This window comes from Sinohyriopsis cumingii, chromosome 3 (assembly GCF_028554795.1).
Source record: "Sinohyriopsis cumingii isolate HCF-2022 chromosome 3, ASM2855479v2, whole genome shotgun sequence".
NCBI classification, from domain to species: Eukaryota; Metazoa; Mollusca; class Bivalvia; order Unionida; family Unionidae; genus Sinohyriopsis; species Sinohyriopsis cumingii.
This window is the reverse complement of record NC_142963.1, coordinates 62,932,108-62,958,170: the sequence shown is the minus strand read 5'-3', so window position 1 is coordinate 62,958,170 and position 26,063 is coordinate 62,932,108. Positions and strand designations below refer to the sequence as shown.

Here is a 26,063-nt window from a genome sequence, read left to right as displayed (position 1 = left end):
AGTTGTATTTTGTGATCAAACTGACAAATGTTAACTGTTAACTCTATAATCCGTTAACGGTTAACTATATAATAATTTTTGAATCATATACCAGTAGACTGGAACGTGGCGCAGTGGTAGCGTGGCTGATTTTCGTTCTGGGGGTCAGTGGTTCGAATCTCGTAACAAGCATATTGTCGACGGTACCGATAATAGGATTTTTCTATATAGTGGGAGCGCCAGCAGCCCGAATGCGTTCATGTACATCTCTCTCAGCACGTCAAACAACGTGATGAGTGCGTTTTGCACTGCCCGGGGGTTGACACCCTTGGGGGTGTACATGAAATGCATTTCGCCCCCAAAATAAACAGTAGAGTGGATGCATAAGTTCTAAATCACTTGGGTACCCCGCAAAAAAAAAAAACATTCAGAGAGAATGTTGGCCAAAAGAAACGGTGATAGGAATGCCGAGAAGGCCATAAGAAAGGTCTCTAGAAAAGACAAAAGTCTCAAAAAAGACAAAAGTCTCAAGAAATTGATTCTGTGAAAGACACAGAGGCCAGTGAAGGGAACCATGAATGATAACCGCTCATCATCAAACTGTTCATTTTTGGTCTAAAAGTTTTATATATATATATATATATATATATATATATATATATATATATATATATATATATATAATGAATTACGAAAATATCAATGATGTAATTCCTGCTATTAAAAAATTAGAACACGACGGTATAAATATATCCGGTCAATTAAATCCTGAAATTAATTATTTCTGATTTTGAAACGCTGCAAGAGCGAAACGAGGGAGAATCATACACTCTACCATCTCAGTATAAATTTATTAAGAAGATTCAGACGGCTATGTGTCAATTGTTAGCTACGGTATAAGAGCGAGTAAAGGAATTTGTTTCGTTGTCTCGTGCAATCGAAAAAATTAGATCAGAACTATCTCGTGGATGTGAAGCAAAGAAGATAATTAATACTCGTGTGAGGCAACAAAAAAAAATTCTGTCTAATGAAAACGAGGAGGATTATTTTTTTCCTTGTCCTTCACCACTGACAGATTTCAGTAAAATATTATAAGAAATTTTTTTTTACTAAATATCTGTCGACGCTGAAAGTAATAAGGTAGTCAAAATCGTGTAAATCGACTGATTTCTGAATTCTGAATGGTAATAAGGTAGTCAAAATCGTGTAAATCGACTGATTTCTCAATTCTGAATGGTAATAAGGTAGGCAAAATCGTGTAAATCGACTGATTTGTCAATTTTGATAGGGTAGCAGGTAGTCAAAATCGCGTAAATCTAGGAAATGTCAGTAAAAAATAAATTTCTTATAATATTTTTGTAATTCTGATTACACTGACAGATTTCAGTAAAATATTATAAGAAATTTATTTTTTGCTGAAAATCTGTCGACGCTGTTAATTCTGAAAATAATAAGGTAGTCAAAATCGTGTAAATCGACTGATTTTTCAATTTTGATAGGATAATGGGTAGTCAAAATCGTGTAAATCGACTGATTTTTCAATTTTATTAGGGTTGCAGGTAGTCAAAATCGTGTAAATCTAGCAAATTTCAGTAAAATATAAATTTCTTATAATATTTTACTGAAATTTGAAGAGTATTTGTCAATCCGCCTTGTTGACTTTATCAAGAACGGAGAAATATTCTTTTGTACTGTTTCCTTGAAATGATAGATTTGAAAATCGTAGATTTTCACGATTGGAAATCCTTAGGATTTTACAAGTAAATTAATATTTATTGTCGCATTCCTCAAATCCAGCAAATGCCCGGATAGGTCAGTTAGTTTGAAATTTATTCTTGTTAACAGACGATTATGACATCGTAGATAGACCGGATTGATCGGTTCTTGTACAATCAGAAATCCGGGTGGATCTTTCGGTGTGAACGAATAAAGAATAAATCCTTGCTGCGCTTGATTTGACATTGTTGTGTCTGTGCTGTAACTTACGTCAACGATATCACACACAAGATTGACCGCGCCCACCTGGGTTATATTTACGATTTCCGGGGATACATGTCGCCCTTCTCCTTGTGGATTATTGTTCTGTCTGTCAATGGTTGGTACCGGTAGTATTTCCTTGTACCGTGTAAGTATTTCAGGAAAGAACTCATCAATGATTTTGGCGGTGGATTTTTTTTAAAATTCGTCTGCGTTATACCCAGGAGATTTTAATGTCGGTAGGTCAGCTTCTGATATCTTAAATGCATTTAAAAAACCGTTGTTTATCGTCGCTATTTATGATCTTATCATAATTAATTATTGCTTGAACTAATCAATGGTATAGATATTCCATGTCGGATACAAGCTGATTTAATGCTTCTATTTGCTTGATAATTTCACTGCGTGAACTTGTATCAAAAAGATGTTCTTGGAAACTTCGTCGTAGGTTTTCTACTTAGTGTTTAATTCTAAGTAATCAGTGATAGATTTGATTGTTTCTTCGAGATTTCCTCGTTCAAAAACAAAAACCCGTAACATATAAGCTTCGTATGATGGGGTAATTCCATGGCATGATTTATCGTCCGTGGTATAATCAGATCTTTTTGGTTCTGGTAACGGTGGTCGCGATGATATTTCAGGTGGTGAAATTTCAGGCCATCCTAACACTAATCTGATCGATGACTGATATATATCCACTGCGTAGTCGGGAGAGTTTATCTCGATTACAGATGACAGCGTTGGTTCGTGAGCTGTTATTGTTATCTTGGATTCCTTTGTTGTGATATTTTTTATTCGACGTTGTAATTCCTCATTGATTTCATCGATTTGATGGCAACCGGTTGGTATTCCAACAACGTTCCAGTCGGGAGTACCATCTGGATTTTTTTTATATTTGCAAACACAAACGAATTATTCCCTGGTAATCCACCAGATGATTTTGATCTGATATTTGGCCAGCTGTGCTATACTCGCAACTGTGCCAGCGCGATCTCCCTTACCGGAATCGCAGTTGGCAAATTAATACCGAATTCAGGCTTGGTTGAGCATACTGTTATCATCGTGGTTTTTACCGGAATTGTATTTGCGGCTATCTGCTGAAGTAGTTCTGTCATTATTTATTTTTTCTTCTTTCAAATGGAAGACTTCATTGTATGTCTTTGTCATTATCACGAATTCTGAATCTGTTATGGCTGTGTCGTCGAGGCTTGATAACAACGACGATAATTTCGAGTACGCGGCTGTGGCTGTGTTTGATTTTACAACGGCGTCGTTGAGTTTTGTGCTCGTGCACGTGGATATCTTTTTCGCGATAATATTAAAAACACATGCGATTGCAGCCGATGATGAAACGCATATTGTTACTGCTATTGCAGTTGTTACTGACGTTAACGCTGATAATACTACCCCGGTGGATGCAACTAACGCGGATACTGAATAAACTATAGCATCCAGCGCGATTACAAGTCGTTTGTATTTTTTTTACTTTCAACGTATACTGGTCAATGCTGGCTTTTAACTCTGATTGCCATTCGCGTGCTTGATCGTATCTATATTGTTGTGCATCTAATGTTGTTGTTAACGCTGTCAGCGCCATTATTATGTTACGCAGTAATCAATTGAGGTGTTTCAGCTACAAATTCTAGGCAACACCAGTAAGATGTTGCGGTTAATTTCAGCTGCTTCCAGCATAAATGTTTCTTCGGTTCCGCTATTTAACACAACAGACACAACCCCGGAAAACTTATCAGTTGAATGCCGCCAGGGATACGTTGTAAATATCTCAAATTTTTCAACACTGAACACAGACAGCCTGTACACACCAGTGACTGTTGCAATATATTTGATAGTATTATCTTGTTTTGACCATGTTGCGAATCTAGATGATACTGTGTATACGATGTTGGTAATATTCCCCGGAGTAACTCCGGGTGGAATTTTAATCAGACTAATTTTGTTAACGATTTCAGGAATTCCACTTACGACGTCTTCTTGTGTTTTCTTAATCGTATCCAATGTTATTTTGATATCAGAGAATTTCATATCAGCGGTGAGCGCAGTACCAAAGAATTCCTCTGCGGTTTAATTAATTTTTCTAAAGTTTCTACGGTGATTTGTAAACATATTGACGTGAACATCGTACTCGGCCCGCAACGTGGATAATTTACCATCTACGGTGCTGTGGTTAACGTATTTTTTCGTCGCGGCATCTTTATCACATGTTGGATCTGTTAGGGCTACTATTTTATTTCCGTTCATGTTTAGTTCACCTGTCATTGTGTCACCGGTATTTTTACGCGATTAGCAACACTTCTTGCAATTTCATCTCTAATGGTTGTAAACGATATACTTGAATCTCTGATTCTTCCACTGTCAGTAAACATAGGGATGTTATCCGTGACCGCCCTGAGTACTCGTCGAACTTTGTCATTCCATTTGATATTGCTGGTTTTTAGCTTGCCATATCGGTCCTGAAAAATAACAACCTCATCTGGATCTATCCCGGACAGGGTTAAAAGATTATCGATTTCATCTTTGGTCGCATCTTTTGATAAATCAATATCATCGCGTTTTTTACTTTTATTTGTGCTGAGAGATCTTCCGTAAATATCAACCATTATTATCCTAGGGATTGTTTACAATTTTGAATTTATCTGCGGTATACTCGTGCACGACTTTGTGAGGTGGTTTGGTTGATTTTGATAACGCGTCTAGTACATTAATTACTTCACGGCCGCATATTGGTAGATCGGTTAATGTTTGTGTTGGTAGCGTTGAGTACCAAACTGGAATTTGAAATGGAGTACTTTGTACGCATTTTAGAAATTCAACTGGCGGTGCGTAACCCATACGAATCAAAATAAACAATTCCACGTGGATCAATCGCGTAAGCAACCCAATGAATTATTGGACCATCGCTGTTATCAAGATCAATAATTCCATTTTCGCTGGTATTCGGCTGGCTCGGTAACTGATCTCACATAAAAACACCTCTGAAATTTTTTATCTTAAGTTGCTTAGCAGCATCGAGTAAATCAAAATTTGACATCGGTGCGAGACGTTTCGGATACCATGAGGGCGGAGTTCCTGGAAGTCTTAGACTCGCTCCTTTTTATATCCGTGTCCAGTTGCTTTCTTTAATGCCATTCCAGCAGCGGATCCAACAGCACCTAACGCGCCTGCTTTTGCAACAGCTGGGGCAGCAGCAGGAATTAATGCTGGCATTGCTGCAAGAAGTGGAAATATATGACCAGTTTTAACTGCGTCGCTGATAGCTCCGGGGGAAAGTTGAAGTCGTACTCCAGTCTTGGATTGTTTAGCTTTATTGATATGTTTGATTTGACATTCTGTCAACGATAACGTGTTTTGACCACCTGTGATTTGATTATGTTTTAACGTTATTGTTGTTCCAATTATTTTTGTCGACGCAGACTGTAATTTCTTGATTTGACCTGGAGTCAGACTGACACTAACGTGATTATATGACATTTTTATAATTAACACGGTTGGTCTAATTGTCTACATGTTTTTGAAAATATTACATGTTTTCCACTGGTGCATCAATAACTTTCATTCGCCCACCAACACTTTCAAGTAACATTGCTTTATCGCTGAGGATAACTGCGATTGCTCTGTAATCTCTATAAACAACTGGTGGACCAGCTGCTTGAACAGAAGGGGCTGTTACATTAGCTCGAAAGTGTATATCAACAACAGATTGTCTAACTAAATCAAGATGTTCCAGTTAAAAGTAATAGATCGGATGATATGTCGTAAAATCTAATTCTGATATTTGTTAGCCAGTATCTATATTTAGATCACGTCCTAGATATTTCGTCAAACGATGATATACACGTGCAACATGATTAGTATTAAAATCTAACAGTATATTCTCAGATGGTTCTTGATGTCCGTTTATTTTTAAAGAAACTTCAGAAACACAGAGTTTATCAAATATCATATGACTCCGTTTTTATGAGTTTAATCGTGCAATATCTTGAAAAGCAATGAAAATATGTCATGGTGCAGAAACTTTCTCCTGCGATGCTATATGCCATGTAAATAAACCATTAATTCTACTTTGAACACTATCTGTGGTTACTGTATGCCATGATAACAACGATTTAAAAATCTTGATTCATGAAAGAATGTAATCGATGTTCTTCATTAATTGCCGGGGTCATTACCGGCATCCACAACGAAAGTTTTATTAGTATTCATTTATCAGCATCACCCGCGGGTCGCCAGATAGCATCATTGTCAGTAGGTTTTCTAAAAATCACAACAGTGTGTTTTGCTCCAAAAATTACTCTTCTAACATCTCTACAAAATCCAAATATATGCGACAACGGAATTGCACATGAAAATCTTCTACGATCACCACTCAACATTATTTTTACGCGTTGTAAATCCTAAATGAAATTCTGTATTAGCACCATGAACCACCGGCCATACATCAGCGTCAGAGTTGTTGGCATTGTTTCTTGGTCGTCTTATATTGTACTGATTATTGTTAGGAAAATCAGAAGTGTCCTTAGCAAACATCATTGATGCACCAGCTGATCTTGTATAATCATCAGAATATCTTGCCAAACCTATTATTGTTGTAGCTACATCAACATTATTTTCAATTGATTCAATTTTTTTCCGTCAACCATATGCGTAGCTCTTTCAAACAAGGCCATGATTCCATTATTAACAAAACCGACTTTAACATCATCTCCGTATGGTGTATCATCTGTTTTTATAATTTCACCTTCTACTTCAATAAATGCTTCAGCGGGTAAGAAATATCTACTTGTATCTTGAACTTGCAATTCAATTCGTCCTTGCTGATTTGAATTTAAAGCGTCATAAGAATAATACTGAAAATCACGCACTGATTCATTTTTAAGAACCGGTTCTTTTATGTCAAAACGCTGTGTCGGATTCACGTTTAAACATTTTATTATAATTTGTTATCGTCTAAAACGAAGACAACTTCCTGATATCAGACTTGTATTTACTTTTTCAGTCCTTGATTCATCAAGGTTGCTAGTTTTTGATTTACTGCTTGATTTATTATTTTACTGACATCTGCGGGCATAACTTCAGTAATAGGTAATTTTACTGGTGGTGGTTGGACCGCTTTTTGTCTGCGTATTAATCGTGCTAGTCTATCCTTGATTGCCAATAATGCTTTACTGGCAACATTACCAATAGCACCAGGAGCTTTGTCACGAATAATATCCATGGCTTTCATCGATAATTGTTTTACAATTGGCATTGCTTTGGGGGCTATCCTTGTGAATAAACCCCGAACAACATCACTAAGTCCATTTCCGTAAGTCATCCTATATACTGGGTATCGTGAATTTACCACCCTGACCATGATTGGTCTACGATGAGAATTGGGTACGATCATCTTATTTAATTATTTATTTATCTGATCACTGTGACAATTAGTCACTATGATAATCATCAACGAGCTCATCAATACGTTCTCGGTAAATATCAGTATCTATGATACCGCCTTCAAATAATCGTCGACAAATATTAGCTGCTTCATTAATTATTTCTGGTGAGTTATTTCCAGCTTGTTTTCCTCCTATGAGAACTTCTAACCGTTGCACATCATCGAGGATATTGTTAGAACAAAACAAGACCACTTCCCAAACCACTTCCGGTTGCACCTTCTGTTTCCCCGCTTTTCTTAAATAGTCTTAAGGGTGATCTTTTTTCTTTTGCTTTTTTAAGTATCTCTTCAGACCTTTTAAGTTCCGACATCAACCTTTGCTGCGGTGGAGAAGATTGTTGTTGTTCTATCTGTTGCTGCTGTTGTTTTATTTGTTTCACACTCTCTTAATAAAGTCTCTGTATTTCTTCAAAAAGACTTCTGTATTCTAAATCATCATCTCTGGCTTGTTTTTTGTATATACGATATATCCATTTAATAATATTATCATCATTTACTTTTTCAGAACCGGAGTTTAAAATACTAGATTTATTAAACGTACTAATTAATATTTTTTCAGGTAATTTTTCTCTTTAAGTATTTCTAATATCTTCGACAAAACCTTCCCTAAATCTTGCAATCAGTTCAATATTTTCTCCTATTGGTTTAGATGCAAGTTCTTTTTTCACGTCGGCAACTTCAGTACGAATTTTTCCAATACTTTCAAGTATTTCTTCGCCGACTGGTGGAGGTTCAGCTGCAGCTATATCAGTTGGAAGTTCTCGTAAAATCTTTTTTGTTTTTTTAGTTCTCGCTGCTATTTTTTTCAGTCTGCGCAGCGCTCTCTTATAATACTGGAAGAATACCCTTCTTCCTCTCCTCCTCATCATTAATATCTCTCCGTATAGCTTTTTCAGTAACCGCTGTAATGGTTTAAATAACTGTTCTGTACCCACTAAAAATTCAACTTGTGCTTCTTGACGTTCTTGAAGTTTTGTATTACAGAATCACGATCAGGAAGAAATTTTTTGATTGCTTCTAGTCGCTCTCGTGCTAATTTAGCGGAATATGGTTCTCCGATGTTTGCCATTATTTATATAATAATGATTTAATTAATAGCAGCAACGAGGACGCTGCCTCCAACTTGACACCGACGCGATCGCTGCTATTTTTTGATCAGAAAAACTTCGGCCGGGAAAGTCAATTAGAGTTTTGACAGGGTTGTCTTATACCGGGTACTGAGACAATCGCGATTTTTTTTTCGATTTCAAGAAGGCTTCTTTTGCGAAACGGAGAGTGAACCAATTAGAGGTTGTTCGCCCTCCCTGCTGCTATTGTTTTCAGTTATTACCAAAATTATCAAGGATATTTTATATTTCGACTTTAAATAAATGTCAAGATAAAGGGCAAAACCCTAAGCAGAACTAGTTTACTCAAGCACTAGACTTAGTGGTGACTGCTTGAGAAGTTGATAACGCTAATTATTGTATATATATATATATATATATATATATATATATATATATATATATATATATATATATATATATATATATATATATATATATATATGAAACCTGATTGTCGTCTGTAGTTGCATAGGTGTTAGATGGTGTGAGGCGAACAACATTGGTTTCGGTTGGAACAGAGGTTAATTAAATTTCATGACTGTAATATGTCGATTAATTTTTTTGATTTCATTATGATTAAAATGTATTTATTTCTTTAATATTTACGAATATAAAAAAACAACATCTCCTAAAGTTTTAACGAAATTAAACTTAGGTCATTGCCATGGAGTATGAGAATGCAACTCACACAGATACAGCAACAGTAACAGTTCAGATTGAAAACGTAAACGAGTTCTCTCCAAAGTTTGAAAATGAGACATACAGAGCATGGATGGACGAGGAGGTAGAAAATGGTACACCAGTCATTAACATCATGGTATGTTGAAACAATTTTGTAGCATACCTTTAAACTACATTTTATGTATGTAACAAAATATACGTCTGAATCATTCAGTTTCTTTCGAGACAAAAACGTCAATCTTAGCTATTTCATCATTGAAAGCTTCATCAATAGGCTGGTTAGCCCATATTTTTATAATCAGAAATAAACATGGATTTATTTATAGATGGCATCTCAAGCTAACAACATTGAAGCAAATTGTGGTTGGGACAATTCGCATTCTTTGAGCTAGGGAGACCTAATAGGTCTCGTGCATATACACCTTTTAATTTCCACGCTAATTGCATGCCAGAAGTGATTGCCTTATAATATTATCATCTTAATTGTCCATGCATTTAAAATATACCAAATGAATATATATATATATATATATATATATATATATATATATATATATATATATATATATATATATATATATATATATATATATATATATGCCATATTCCTGAATTCTGTGTAAGAAACAAGAAGTGAGTTTGCATGAATATCACCGTAGATTGAAACATATCTGTTAACACACATTTTAAACTACAATTTCTCGAAACAATCACTCTGAGTAAAAGAAACTTAATTCTCAAAGAGCGAAACTAGATACATTGCTAAGTTTGAAACGTACAAGCACGTTGATGGCAGTGTGCCCCAATTGTTGGCAGTCAGAGATGAACATGATACGTTTATCGACGTCATCGCAAGGAAACAATATTATAAATATATTGCGGTTTTGATAATTTGCTTTCTTGTTATTAAGATAGTTCATAAGATCTCGTATATAAACACTTTTTGATTTCACGATAATTGTAGAAGATTCCCTTGCATTAGATAATATTGATAAAAGAAAATGTAGCCAAGATGAATAGTTAGCATGTGCAGGCCCACACTTAAAACTGTTACGAAATTGACCATTGTCATCTATTTTATGTCAAAGTATCATATTTAACAGTACTATTATCAAACTCCATTTGTGAAAAACCAACTGTGATTGTCATCTTTTAAAATCAACTTAATGGTCTCCGCCTTAAAAATGATAAAAACAATTTTTAATCAAAATATTTCATAACTGTTTCAAGTGTGCAGTTGAAAATTTCCTTACAATTAGCAATTTATTAATTTCATATCATGCACATAAGTAGCTTAAATTTGATGAAGTAATGTATCTTTTTAAATTGCGAAAGAAACACATTGCAAATGAACCTTGTGGATATAATACATTTTCATATGCACAATTATGCCATAAGCCTTTGCCTGTTAACGAAGTAATGGAGACTAAATGTCAATGATATTATTAAGATGGAGTTATGCTAGACTGTGGGCAGTATGTGTCAAAACATGTTGAATAATTAGATTCTTTCAAGCATTTGTGGTGGTGTAATTGGACTTTACTTTTACCATTCATGAGATAACAAATATGCGACTGAGACAACTTTGGTCAATACAAATACATATAAAAAGTTTAGACAATATATTTACCGACATGCCAATTTGGACTGAACTGTAAAATTTATTGTCGATATTGAGGAGATAACGAGAATATTTTTTAAAATAACAGAAAGTTTAAAAATGAGAAGAGACACTTTTCAATACTTTTGCAATATCAATGAAACTTTATCCCTACACTTTAAAGATAAATTGCAATTCAATACACATTTATTTGATACGCGATACAATAATCTTTGAGTCTTCTTTAAGATTTTGATGGAACCGGCCATAATTGATTCTTCTGTTGACACGGTAAATGGGACAATGCTCACAAAGATAAATACATATAGTTCTATCGATTTATACAATATTCGAGTTTTCAAAGCTATCTATAAATTTGATTTCATCAAAATATATCTTTTAATTGGCTTTCTGCAGGCTTCAGATAACGACACTGGTGAATATGGAAATATCACATATAGTCTGTCCGGGGACAATACATTGTAAGTTGATTTTGTTTGTTATTTCTGGTTATTTGAAATGTTTTAAGATACAACAGGGATAAAGTTAACTGTCACTTTGAAGCCACGCAGTGAAATAAGTATTGATTCCATGGACCTTTTCTACTGATAGACGTGCGTGCTGTCTTTCATTGAAGTGTTGCCACTTCACGCGCTTATCATTTTCTAAGTTTCAAAGCATAGTAAACACAGTATCAAAAATACAAAGAACGCATATATAACAGAACACAAGGAACGCATATATGAGGATACGCGTCTAGTTTCAGCAAATGCCTTTTTAATACAATCATATTTTTAGAACGAAATATCTAGATGACTTTGGTGTGGGAAGATAAGTTCTTTATCATCTAATATTGTACGGAGGCATTGCATTCAAAAGTTTAAATTGGGACAAACGAAACTGCTGGTAGTGAATTTAACCCATCGAAATATCAATAAATTAAGACTAGAAATAATGTTTCTGTCACGATTCATGACCATATTAAGAGGAATATTGTGGCTTTTTAGTTTGCCACTTTTGCAAAATGGAAACAGAATGTAAAAGTTAATTTCAAGAATCTGAGTTATAACAGCAAATGCAAGTTAAATTTAAACTTTGCCAAACTAAATAACAGAATGCTTTAAAAATCTGCATAAACATTAATAATGTATAACCACGTCCCAAAATGGAGTAAAATGTATGTGTATAAAATGTTTATCAGACCAGCATTTACTCAGACCCCTCTTTGATATGATCTGTCTAATTGGTAATTAGCATAGATTTTGACCCCTAACATGCAAATAACATTACAAATTTGAGACCTATCTCGCAATTATCGTATCGAAAATTATTCCCAGTGAAGAAGGTAATGCTATGTCCAAATCATACAAATGGAATAAACATGTGCAGTAAAAGATCGTTCCATTTTTTTATTAGAAATAATTGTGATTACATAGAACGGCAAGACTTATCCTGCGAATTTATATGTTTAGAAACCAAATGCCTTTAACAATGTTAACTACAACATTATCTAAAATAAAGTTTTGAATATCTCGGCTTTCGCTCTGATTTTATTAAATGGATGTATAGTTTTACACTGATAGAAGCTGCTCCGTTATAGTCAATTCACAATCTATTTCATTTTCAATACAAGTACGTCAGGGTTGCGATCTTTCCCACATTTTATACGTAATCGTATAGGAACCTTGTGCAGCTAAAATTGTAAATGTTCCCGCAATTATCGGTATCCAGGCTACAGGTGCAACAGAGATATGTACGATCTCCCTTGATGCGGATAATAGTATAGGTTTCTGTTGCAGGTACAAATCAATTAAAATGTATTTTTGTTTAAGTCACACATGTATGAACATGTCTCTGGGTCTAAGATAAATTATAGAAAATGTATCCGTATGTTTATGTGAAAATACAATAAGCGCAGAGATCATCCTTGCTGCACTTCTTGGATTGATGAACACAAATTAGTTTTGTTTAGGTCACAGGTAAATCCAATGATGATCACTGGAATGCAAATGTTAATAAACTTGCACTATCGTTACGGAAAAGTAGACATCTACCCTTTTTCTCAAAATCCCACATTATTAATCAGTTAGCCCGTAGTCAACATGTGGTATGCTACAACCGTTATAGACCTTCGAAAATATTATAATGCTTTAATCGACATAACCATTTTCACGTTTCCAAGGAATTCAAAATTTAAACCCCTTGACTCTTTCCTAAAAAGGAATATTAATTTCCTTTTAGTTTTATTTGTTTAAAGCAGAAAGATGCATAACACAGGGAGAGAGAGAGGAAAAGAACGAAACGACACTTTGTTCTGCACAAGTATCAAAGGCAGATAATAACTGCGGCAACTTTAGTGAGGGTCATACTTTTATAAGCAATTGATGGTTAAACACGAAACACAATTTAGAATAAAACCCAATATGGTTTGAAAAAATAAAGAATAAAGTAGTCCGTTTAAGACAGAAATGTCGATATTTAAACTTAATTTGTTGAGGCAGTTAAAGTACGATTTACTGATTGCAGAATAATATTCTTAGAGGCAAATTAATTTTGCCATGATACATTTTGGGTGCCTATATAGTCTTTCTGATGTTTACGTTATGTTTTTCTCTATCTGCTGATATATAATCTGTACTTTGTATAACTTTGTTTTATCTTAACAGCGAATATCTTGTGCAAATTTAAACAAAACGTTTATTCCTTATCGAGCACGACTAATATTTCAACGATGCCTGACGCACCCAAAATATGCTAATATTCCAAAAATACTATGGGCTGAATCGTTTTGATTACACTCTAAAAGAGACCGTTTTGTATCTTCTTACATGTGTTTCTTATGCCAAAAAGGTGTATACACATTCTTGCATAACTATCACTGCAATCAAACAAACTCTGGCAGTTGTGCCATATATTTGTGTTCACATGTTTTAGAGAACTTGGGAATTTAGTTAATTAATATTTTTCAACAGGAATACAATTGTATTTATAATAGCTTCAAGATATTTTATTATTTTATAATATGCTATAGTGTTGAACGCATGTTCTTTCAACTCACCGCGTTCTTTCTACATCACATTAAACTTAATAAATATAAGTACCGCATATGCAGTCAGTTATAATAAGATGCTTGATACTTACTTTCTAACATCAGCCAGTGCTTTGATTATGCTATTATGAAATAGTGTTAGATACGGAGATTTAAGAAAAAGTAACGAGCAAGCATGTGTTTGCGTGTGCGTAATTTCCAATGCCTGATTAAGGTCAAAATTTTGGTGAAAGCAAACGAGAAAATAATTCCTAATTCTTATCAACCTTGATATAAGTGTATTATTTTCTATTATAAGTTGTGTTGCAGTAACTTCATACACGTTTATTCTGTCTTAAAAAGAATGTAAGTGTGGCTGAATATAAGATTCCTCAACTATTATCGTCATGGCCCTTATATGATACACTAATGAAAGGTCGGTGAGCAAGACGACACAGAGTAAATAAAACTATTATAAATACACTCAGTTATAATTAATGATTAGTGCGATTACGTATGTTCCATTATCAGTTAGTGCTTTGCTTTTGCTATTGTTAAATTGTTTTGCAAAAGAACAATTAATCTCGAAAGGTGTTTATATGTGTGCGTATCTTTCAATTCGTGATTAAAATAAAATTTTGGTGAAGGGAAATAAAAAAATTAATGTTAATCATTTGTAATCCATCACCAATTAGAATATTCTGTATCACAATTCATGCTGCTGTATTTTCATCATCAATCTTATAATTTTAATTTAAAGATTTTCAGTAAACAACAAAACAGGACAGGTTGTCACCAATTGCAGAAAAGATCAGCTAAACAGAGAGGATAGATCGAAAATCTATCTTACCATCATTGCAACAGATGGAGGAGGTAGAATCAATCAAACTCAACTAATCGTCAATCTTGTTGACAAAAACGACAATCCGCCAGTATTTCAACAGGAAATATATACTGCTTTTCTTGACGAGAATCAGACGGAATTCATAAATATATCATTCTTAAGGGTCAAGGTAAATGTTTTGACTAGATTTTAAGTTGAAATCTTTAATATAATTAGTTACATGCAGTATGTATGTATGTATGTATGTATGCATGTATATATGTATGTATGTATGTATGTATGTATGTATGTATACACACATGCATGTATATATGCAAATGATATTATGCATGCCTGTGTATATACCTACTCATTTATATTAAATACCAAATAGTAACTGAAATGTATTCAAGAGGAAATTGTTCCTGATGAGTGAGAAAATAGTAATGCAAAATAACTCCAGAAGTCAAGCTAATGTAGCTGCTTGAAGACGCAGATTGTGTGGGCATTTGAGTTCTTGTTACAAACATTAGCAATTGTTGTCCAGTTTGAAAGATAGCGCAGGAAAACGACGTCCACAATTAAGAAATAATAATTTCGTAATCAACAGGTAATGAATTTTTGCTGTAAAATATATTGAATCTTGAAAATAAGTACCGATCCATCTTGAAGCATAGAAATACTTTGAATGATAACTTAAACAGACCTGAAGAAACGCTTTGCATGCTAGGGCTGTTTTTAGTTATCGTCATGATTTATGTTTAATTTATATGCAACACATTATGGTATTCATTATGTCTTAATCATGCACATAAAAATTTAATTGCTCAAATGATAAATCTTTGCAAGGCAACTGATGCCGACGACAGCACAACCAATAATGCAGTGGTATCATATAAGTTTGGAAGCACTATCTGGAATTCAAACTTTACCATCAACATTACAACTGGAGAAATTAGGCTTTTATGTCCGTTGGATTACGAAGCCCTAAATGACAGTGATCAAGGTGTTATAAATCTGACTGTCGTTTCGGTTGACCTCGGAACCCCATCCTTGTCTGGTAATGCCACAGTTACTATTTTTGTTAAGGTAAGCTATTTCCTTTCTGCTTTCACACAAATATTCATTTCTAACATGTCAATCGACGGTAGAAACAGCAACAGTTTTGAGAGCAACAGTAGCTATTTATGTTAAATTAGATCACAGAATCAAGGACAAAAGTCAAATATATTATTTTCCTCTGCTCCCTTTCATTTACTGTTGTAGCAGTTAAATTACATTATTGTCATAATTTAAAACTTATTGGAAATATGTTTTACATCAGATATGCAAATAGATACATCGACCGTTCGTATTACACTCTTCCATGCAATGTATAATAATCATACAAAAGATTCCGTCTTATTCTAATGTGAAGATAACTATACCTCAAACATACTGTCGATTGGACAGCCTGGATATTAATCAAAACCAGAGTTTTAGGTAAACTTATGATGTCTTCGTTATCCAAAAATCATATCAGGATTATTTAATATTTTATCACAGTTACTTCAGTTTTATACCCTAATTGGCTTAAAGCATTAAGAGAGCTCCAGCAGTTAGTGACCGAGAATCTCTGTTGTTTTTGTTGTTGTTGTGGGGTTTAACGACATTTTTCAGCACAAATTAGGCTATACATGGCGGCCAGTATTAATGGTGGAAGAAGAACCCGGGAAAACCAAGGAAAGAAAAACCGACCCACGAGAAGCTACTGGCATGCTTTCTCACATAATTTCATTGGCTGAATCCGAAACTCGAACCCACGCAGACAAGGTGAGATGGCAGTGATCCGTAACGGAGAGCGCTTTAGACCACTCGGCCACTCAGGGCCACCTCTGAGAATCTCTAATACAGTGGGTCGGTAGGAACTCAGTGTACCTCTGCTACAGTGATTATATAACTACTTAAGTGAAAAATTATTCTGTAGAAGACCTCGTTAATATAAACTTCTTGCAAGATGTAGACTCGTCCGACAAGATTACACCACCTGCATTAAATCTTAACTCTTTCATCTGCCCTAACGCTTTTTGTTTCCTAGTTTAGCGCATTTAATAAGGACACCTTTCGTAATTGAGATTAAAAATCTTCTTACAAAATGCCAGTTTAAAGCCAATTGCACATTTGCTAATTGAGGAAAAAATTTGTGGAAAAGTGTCTTTAATTATAAGAGTCGAGATAGAGATACGATGCATTTTCCACTTTTCTTGATTTTAGGATAAAATAGTTATCATCGAAAGTTTGAATAACAGAGAGCACAAACCGAATAAACTGACGTTGATTACATACTTTAATAGTAAGAAACAGTAAGAAAGTTTTTGTTAAACATATTTTCAATACTAACATCCATATAAAACCCGGATTATGGAATATATTTAATGAATATCACAGTTAGTTTTGGCAACAAAATGTGCCATATTAATTGAAATAGATTTATCCTCAAACATTTCGTTCATTTCTTGAGATACCTTATTCTCATAATTTGAAAATTATGTTTACGGTGAATTTAATCAAAGATTCTGAAAATTATTAACGTATAGATTTTATTGGAATTACAAATAAAGTATACGAATAGGAAGAATTTAACTTATTTCTTTTCAGGATATGAACGATAATGCACCAATATTTAGTGACAGCAATTACAACGGATCCATCATGGAAATTGTGGAGAAGGGTTAGTACACCACACTTATTCTCTCATTAAAGTTGGAACGTTTTATGTTTTTTTATGTATGTATGTATGTATGTATGTATGTATGTATGTATGTATGTATGTTTGTTATTACATATATAACTACTTGAAGCCTGTTTGTCTTATTGTTTTCCATAAAAATATTTTGCAAATGAAAGCATTATTTTTTTGTTTTCATTCACATAAGCGTTATTTTTATAAAATTAAACAAACTTTTGAAGATCAGCTTAGCTATTGAAAGACAGCTTCGCAATAACTATAACTTAACGTTCAGAGAGACAGTGCTGCTTGAACCATCTGAGAATCTGACAAATTTATATAACTAGTCAGTACCCTTAGAAGCAAGCGGTTTTATTGTGTAATCCGTATGTAAATTGTCGAAAATTCTTCTCATTATTTATAATACTCAGAGTAACTGTTCTTAACTTATCTGTCAAAATTTACTGGAAGATCTGTCTCTACCTGTTTAAAAAATGGTAGAATGGATATTTTTGGGTAACGAATATATTTAACTATCATCAGTTAAATTTGAAATCCAAAACATTTTCTCGCCAAAGCATCATTTTTTATTCTGCTGAAACCCAATTCTGAAATTCCAATGTCGATTCAACTGGCACATATGCAATTTTATATCTTTTATAGGTACTTATGTCGGAATGGTGAATGCCACTGATGCTGATAAGACAGAGAGGAATAATAAAATAGTATTTGCTATAGAAGCAGGTGGATATGATAAGTTTCGAATCGACAGCAGTACGGGAAATGTAACGGTCCAAGTCGGAGCTCAGTTCGATCGAGATAATATAAACCTGTATAATTTGACAATTATTGCAATAGATCAGGGTGCACCCCCCCACAGCACCACTGCCATAATGAGCGTCACAATTGAAGATGTCAACAACAAGCCACCAAAATTTAATCAGAGCTTTTACTCTATCCGAGAGTTGGAGAACGCTGCACAAGGAAGTATTTTAGCAAACTGCATTGCCATAGATCCAGATGAAAACCCATCGTTGAGTTACAACATCAGCGGCATTATTGGATGGAACGAAAGTGGAGGGACTGTAAACCAATCTGTCATAGAGGTGATGTTACTTCTTTCTCTCTATCTCTGTGTTTTTAAAAGCATTCTTCAAAATATGTTTTGAGTTTCTGTTCCGTGCAAAATATGAAAAGTAATTCGCAAGGCAGATACACTTATTAAAAACAGAAATATGACAACAAACATTCATATTCCTGCGCTTCTAGCATATTAATTATGCGGCGAGGATTTTAATAGATCTGAGTAAGATTTGTTCTGCTACAACTCATGTTAATTCATCATGTTCAAGGGACACTAGGTTTTATTTGTAAACGATTACATATATATCAGAATCAAGAGAGGTCCAAAATAATATGCAAGTATCTTTATAATTAAATATTTCATACGGGTAACTCGAGGCCTTAAACTTTCAAATTCACGAGAATCCTTGATAGTGTTTTGAATCAAAGTTGACAGAAACCATTACCATAAAGACTTATACACCTAACGTAGTGTAGTCAGTCATACCGTCGGGTATTCAGTCATAATATATTATTTACAAATTTTACAGTCTGCTATAATTATAAATTGTAAAGTTGTATTCTTCCAAAATCAAATGCACGCACATCGGCTATATTGAATACCAAATATACATTCTGGGTGGTAAAATATGTAGGGTACCGAAGTGAGGTTGATGTTGTCGTTTGATTCTTTTAGTTATTTCTCTTCCTTAAAGTTTTGATATTCTGACATTCATAAATATGCTCTGAATCTATTTGACTTTCAGATCTATATGACCTTCTGGACTAGAAAAAGTCTTAACACAGGAGTTAATTCTTATGCATATTTGTTTTTTATTGGAGTTAAAGACAAATGGAATTTATATTCTTAGTAAACAACATATGAAAATTGAACAAATGACGACATTACTCTCATAAATAACACACAATTGTTAGAGAATGTGACCAATGTTACTCTATCTATATTTAGCATGTACAAATAAGGATAGCCAGTAACACAATCTGAAATTTTATATATTTGTGGTTTCTTGCTTTATTACTCGGCTTGAAATTGGTACAGCCTAACCTCATAGCTAGGAAAGACCAAGATGAGCAAGACATGTTTGTCAGAAATTCTCGAGAGTCATATTTGGATTCATGCTCTACTTAATGGAATTTCCGACCGTACGTCACGACCAGAAATCCTGTCTATCATCCAAAGTATTTATGTACACACAACTTATCTTTATTTTCTATTCCTGAGCTAAAATAAGCGTTTTGATTGCATAATTATGGTGTGCTTTCTAAAGAGAAAATTATCATTATGATGAATAATATATATTATAATATCGTAGACGTTTAAGTTATCAATTTACGGAAGATGCTAAAATGAATATAAGCACCATTATATAAATTGCTTGACAATTAAAATAACAACAACAGCAACTACTACTACTACTACTAAAACAAATCTACAACTGCTTGTACTACTAAAAGTAATAGTATTAGCAACAAGAACAATAACAGCAACAACAAAGAAAACAATTACATGACTATCATAAGGGCATATTATTTGTATTTGAGTTGTGAAGTATTTTGCATCCTTAGTTTTCTCTATAACCCACTGGGACATATTACTAATAAATACGGCCGGCTGACTAAATCAAGCAAAGATATAACTATAAGGTGTGTGAAAATGACTCAGTTCTTTCAAATATTTTGAAGTTTTAAAACTGCCGTCGTAATCTCCAGTAAAACAATAACAGGGAAATATATAACTGTTATGACTCACTCATTATCGTGCTATACATGCGATCAAGAAGGCTGCAGGTTAAAACCTTACAGTCGAATCAGAGTATGACGATTAACGTAGCGTGTCCTTGAGCAAAGTACTCTAATCTCATTTCGAATAAAACTAAATAACCTAATTATGCTGCCATGCCGAAAAGCATCAACATTTTGGCCAATGATAATATGGTGCCATGAATTTCGAATACCAATTACCTCTTGATCATCGTAACTAGCTTCATCAATATGCATGCTGGACTACGTCTGTGATGAGGTGGGGTGAATGATATAGAGACGACCAGTTTTCGCTAATATGTATCTTATGTAACGGAGTAAAATATCTCAGTCTTACAAGAATGAACTGATTCATTCGCATTAAGCAGTATCATGCAAGGGATCACTGTAAGCTGCTAACGTACAAATGGTCTTGACAAATGTTAGCTAAGTCGTTCACATGGAATGGAAATGGATACGATGATATTTGCTGACAAATGCGGAATGTTTGCTAAAATATTCTGAACATTTGAAAGAAATCAATCATATTGATTTAAATTTTAGTCATAGTGAACTTTCATTTTTAAAAATTATAGATAAGGATACAAGCCGCAGAGGGTCCCCAAAGAAAACTCTCCTTATATATTAATGTTCTCCTAACTTTTGACATACGTGATTTTTCTGAAGATTATACATTAGAGACGTAAATAATGTGTGCATATGAATCCCAATCCAGACAGGCAGAATATGGCAAATAAAGGATATTTTGAAGCGTATAGAAATTATTATTAGTATTAAAATATTAAGGACATTGATTCAACATATTTAAATGTTATTAAAGATTGTCAAATATTAAAACTTAAGTAGACGCATACGTCCACAGCAAAGCAGACTGCACAGCGCTTACTTTTGAGTAATAATATAGATTGGTATCGTATGGCACAAAGTTCTAGTGAACGTATTCGGATACACCACTGTTGGTTCTCAGCATCATCAGAACTTATATATCGATGCGGAAATTCGCCCATTCCTCCGTTTTTAGAGGATATCAGTCATATTGGTCACATAAACTATGAGAAGATATTGTATGTAATACCTTAAAATTGGCAATAACATAATAAATTAATGTACTTATCTTCATTGTGATCCCATGTTGTATGATAGGACTAATAGTTTCAATGAAATTTTCAATTGGTATGATTTCGTATGTTCGTGCAAGCTATATGTTTCTTATAGGATAGAGGTGGCTTTAGTACTGAAAATAAACTCCAGAATTCAAACTGCATCAAAAAGGGTGCGATGTTGACATCTATTCAAAGGATGATGTTAACACCAGTCCAAATTCTTACCCTGGATTTTCCGAATAAAGTATAAAGACAGCTAATCCTAACATCAGATAAGTTCTCCCAATGCTGGATAAATTCAAAATTGACTCTAATTCTAAAATTTGGTAGATATTGTTTGATTTTGTAAGGTTTTTCTTTCCAGCTCAATTGATAACAACATACTGACAAGTTATTGTTTCAAATTATAGCGCAAAGAGCCCTCTGAAAAGAAAGGTATGACCTGTAACCATTTGATGATAGATCAGTTTTGATTGAAATATTTACGAATCGTGGCCTATTATTTTGTGTACTGAGTACAGACCACCAAATTCGTTAACTTCCTGGATATAACTTTTTTTGAGGAATAAACCCATTAAAGCACAGGATATTATTCTTGATATTATGACATTGGGAGACTTCAGCATAAGTTACATAGCACGATAACCGGCCACAAATTATCTTCATTGACCAGACAGAGCTGAATCTAGTCCACCAGTTCACCTACATGGGTTGTGTGATATCCTGCGATGCCATGATCGACAAAGAAATAGACAACAGGCTGGCCAAGGAAAACTGCGCCTTCGGCAAACTCTACAAGTGTGGTACAACGCCAGTCTTAAGAGAGATACAAAGATCAGCGACTACAGAGCTGTCGTACTGCCCAAGCTCCTATATGGCCTGAATCCTGGATCACCTACAGCCGCCACTTCCGCCTCTTTGAACGTTTTCATTAACGCTGCCTCTGCACCATCCTCAACATCCACTGGAGTGACTTCGTCACCAACACTGAAGTCCTCAAACAAGCAGGGATCACCAGCGTTGAGGCCACGCTCATGAAGATACAGCTACGCTGGGCAGGGGCACGTCAAAAGAGATATAAAGACTCTTTGAATAAGACCCTCACTACATGTGGCATCGATCATCGCCAATGGGCATCATAGGCTGCTGACCGTGAAAGATGGTGACGTACAGTTCACCTGGCCACTGCCATCTTTGAACAAAACAAAGTAACTATCTTGGAGGAAAAACGATGGCGAAGAAAACATCGGGAACAACCACAACTCAGACATTCCCCTGCAGCCTCTGAGGACGTACGTGCCTGTCACGTATCGGGCTCGTCAGGCACCACCGCGCGCACATTAGATACATCCCCTTCCTAAATCTTCGCAAATTAAGTCAAGCCAACAACATCAATTAATGTAGCAACAATGTTAAAATTTAATCCGACAATTTGAATTTAAGCAGATAACAGGGACACAACTCTAATTGCTGAATATTAATTGACCATTCCTGGTCACGCCTAAATGAGTTAGTTTGATAACATCAATGAAGTTATAGCCCCCTATACGACATAAGTGATTACTACCCTGTCTGTATTATGAGGTACATTTATCCGAGCCCACACCAGAAAAACATGTCACAGCAAAATATAGAAGCTATAATGAACCCTAACCAAATAAATGTTTGAGTTAAACGCAGCCTAATCATTGTTTATTTTAGATGGTGATGACATCCGTGAAACTACTGCAACGTAGCGTAGTGCATGCTCACTGTCGGTTCTTGACATTTATCTTCCCTTAATAGACAAGTAAAGTCTACAGAATTACAATTTTGGTTTAATACCGAAATTCCTATAATATAAAATCAAACAGATTGCTAACATAAAAAGTGATTGGTTTTAAAAACAATAAATATAGAAATAATATAATTGTGTCGATTATCGAATGTAAACGATTTTACTTTAACTTCGGAATCACTTTTAAATATTCAGCAAAATGAAATTCCTTCCAGACTCAAACAACTTTAAGTAAATAATTGCCTTATTACAGACTCTGAGCAAGTACAACAATGCAGTATCTTGCTAGCAAGGTTTGGTACAAATTAAGCATCATCTGATACATTCAACATTAATTGCAATGAACTGATTGAATGTCCTGATGGAAAAAAAGAGCTGAGTGTATCATTTACTATTCCGTATATAACAAATAGTGCTGTCTATATCCAGCTGATGAACATATATACCAGCGAATGAGCTCGTGCGTATCAAGTCTGCACATGCACATGCATGCGTATCATTATATAATTATGTCTTTCTCTCGAGTTTATTAAAGCCTCACACCTGTTCTAAATAGAGATCAAACAGAGAGGACATAGTTAGGAGTCATACTGTCTAATATTACATCAGATAGAACATCATAATATCCATTCCTGCATTTTCAGACTTACTTCAGGATAGATAATGGAACAGTTTACGTCAATGCGTCCCTAGACAGAGAAACGGTGGAAAGGTTAGAGGTGACTCTCATGGTGCATGATACAAACGAAAAGATAAATAAACCACAGACTGCAACAGGTAAGCAATATGATGTCTACAAATTCATGGAAATAGTAACCCCTTTGTATTTTTGTCCTCAATTATGGAATATATATACGGGGTGTGGTGATATAACTATCAGTGTGTTCATCTGTCTGTAGTTACAGAATCCGTAAAAATGTTTGGCTTCCAGAGCATATTTCTCTATTCATTTGTCTAGTGGTACCAGGTACCTTTTGCTATTCACTTTCAATATTTGATATATTAGCATTCATTTGTTCAATCCATCCAGCCAGCTATTATCAACAGTTTTGTTTCCAGGTAATTACTCTAAAACCGGTTACGATCAATGAAATTTGGTATTTATTTGAATCCAGGGGTTGAGATCTGCCTCTTTGTTGTTCAAAATGTTTTTATCGGTTGGTCAGTTAAAAATCTGTCCACTGCACCTTCGTTTCCGGAGCAGAACTTCAAAGCCGTTCAAGATATATCTATAAAACTTGGCGTACATATTAGTTCAGTTTCAATGATGTATCTCTTGCTAGTCAAGCTTCTTCAGTTTTAGTATGGTAATGCCTTTGCCCATTTGTATCTTAATTATCCAGCCGTTACCCTCACCCAATTTATTTCCTCCGCAAATCACCAAAACAGTTTAAGATATCTATGTGACATTTGCTACATTTTTTGGACTACTTGTGTTGATATATTCTTTTTGCTATTCACAGTTCTTTCATTGTTTTTAACATCTTCGTCTATCCATCCATTATATACACACAAGTTTTTAAAGCGAACTTTAAAAATCATTCAGGATATATCAATGAAACTTTGTACACCTATTACATTGGTTGTCTAAATGTCTCTTTTGCTGTTATAAATTCATCAGTTTCAATATTTTGTACCTTTCATGTTTATGTTTAGTTATCCATCCATTCAACACTAGTAGTCGTCATATGCCCTTTGTCACTGAGATATCGCGGAATTAAGATCATTTTGTTACACATATCAAACAAGTTACACAGAGATGTCATTTAATACATATAATTTCCACCATAAAACTTTTATGTTATTTATGGTCATATCGAAGGAAAGTGTTGCATAACAGTACATAACCTTAGAACAATAGGGTACCTAAAGAGGCATTAAACAAATTCAGAGTAATGAACAATAAGGTAATTTAAGTAGAAGTATTGATAAAGCGGGATATGCCATATCTAAATCTTTAATTCGTTCTAAAATGTAAGATTCGTAACATTTAACGTACAAGAGAGACAGTGTGCAGCAGAAGGGTACTAGTATAACGACTTTACATTGAAGCAAAGATACATTGCCAGTTCAAATAGTGTTATAGCAGGCTGTCACATTGATCTCCAGAAGTGTCAGTGTGTAGTATATCACATTTTTATTATTAATTATCCTGTAGCAGATACAAATCTTTATGACAATAGGCATAAAAATCATAAATAAATTGTTTAACTAAATCTGTTACATGCGAATAAAAATATTATACATATTATTTCCACACAGAATTAACTTTAAATTGATGTTATTAATGGAGTGAGCACTGTCGACTACATAGAGCCAATTTTAGTGTGACGTAGTACTCACTTTTACATTTGGTACTTTATGCATTTTTTAATTTTAGTACACAGTCATGACTGGTACACATTTTTTAAGATGTTCCCCCTGAATCGCCTTTGCCAAAAACGAATATATATCATAAAGTTTTAAATTACAAATCTTAGGAATGGAATAGCCATACAAATAATATAATACAATATCCTATTTGAGATACGACTAGCCGATTAGAGATATCATAATATATTCGAACCTTGATCAGTGAATTATCGACAGCTTAAGTAATATTGTACCTAATACTTCAGCTACCCTAACAGTAACTCTGATGGATGTTAACGACAACAACCCCGAGTTCATCCATGTGGGACATGCAGGACACTACGAAACAAATGTCAGTGAAAATGCCAATAATCCGACTATTCTTATGAGTGTGTCAGCGACAGATAAAGATAAAAACAGGACAATTACCTATCAAATCATTAGTTCCAGCCTCCAACAAAGTGCCTTTACAATTGATCCAAACACAGGTAAGTTGCTATTATCGGTTTATGCCATTTAATAATGTATTAATGTGTTCGTACAGAGGGAATAGGTGGTGTTCACGTGCAAATGAATACATTAAAATAAATGTAATGTTTCAATTGAAATTTTCTTTAACAGCGTATTC

At 34.3% G+C, this 26,063-nt stretch overlaps 1 protein-coding gene across 1 annotated transcript in view; it reads left to right on the top strand.

The window, feature by feature from the left end:
• LOC149802978 (cadherin-87A-like) overlaps window positions 1–26,063 on the top strand; it is a 120,175-nt gene that overhangs the window by 70,860 nt on the left and 23,252 nt on the right. The window contains exons 15-22 of the mRNA XM_089952513.1: window positions 9,176–9,337; window positions 11,219–11,283; window positions 14,590–14,842; window positions 15,502–15,741; window positions 17,290–17,362; window positions 18,023–18,465; window positions 23,728–23,860; window positions 25,702–25,923. Of these exons, the coding sequence (XP_089808639.1) occupies window positions 9,176–9,337; window positions 11,219–11,283; window positions 14,590–14,842; window positions 15,502–15,741; window positions 17,290–17,362; window positions 18,023–18,465; window positions 23,728–23,860; window positions 25,702–25,923 (1,591 nt within the window). The remainder of the gene's footprint in view (window positions 1–9,175; window positions 9,338–11,218; window positions 11,284–14,589; window positions 14,843–15,501; window positions 15,742–17,289; window positions 17,363–18,022; window positions 18,466–23,727; window positions 23,861–25,701; window positions 25,924–26,063) is intronic.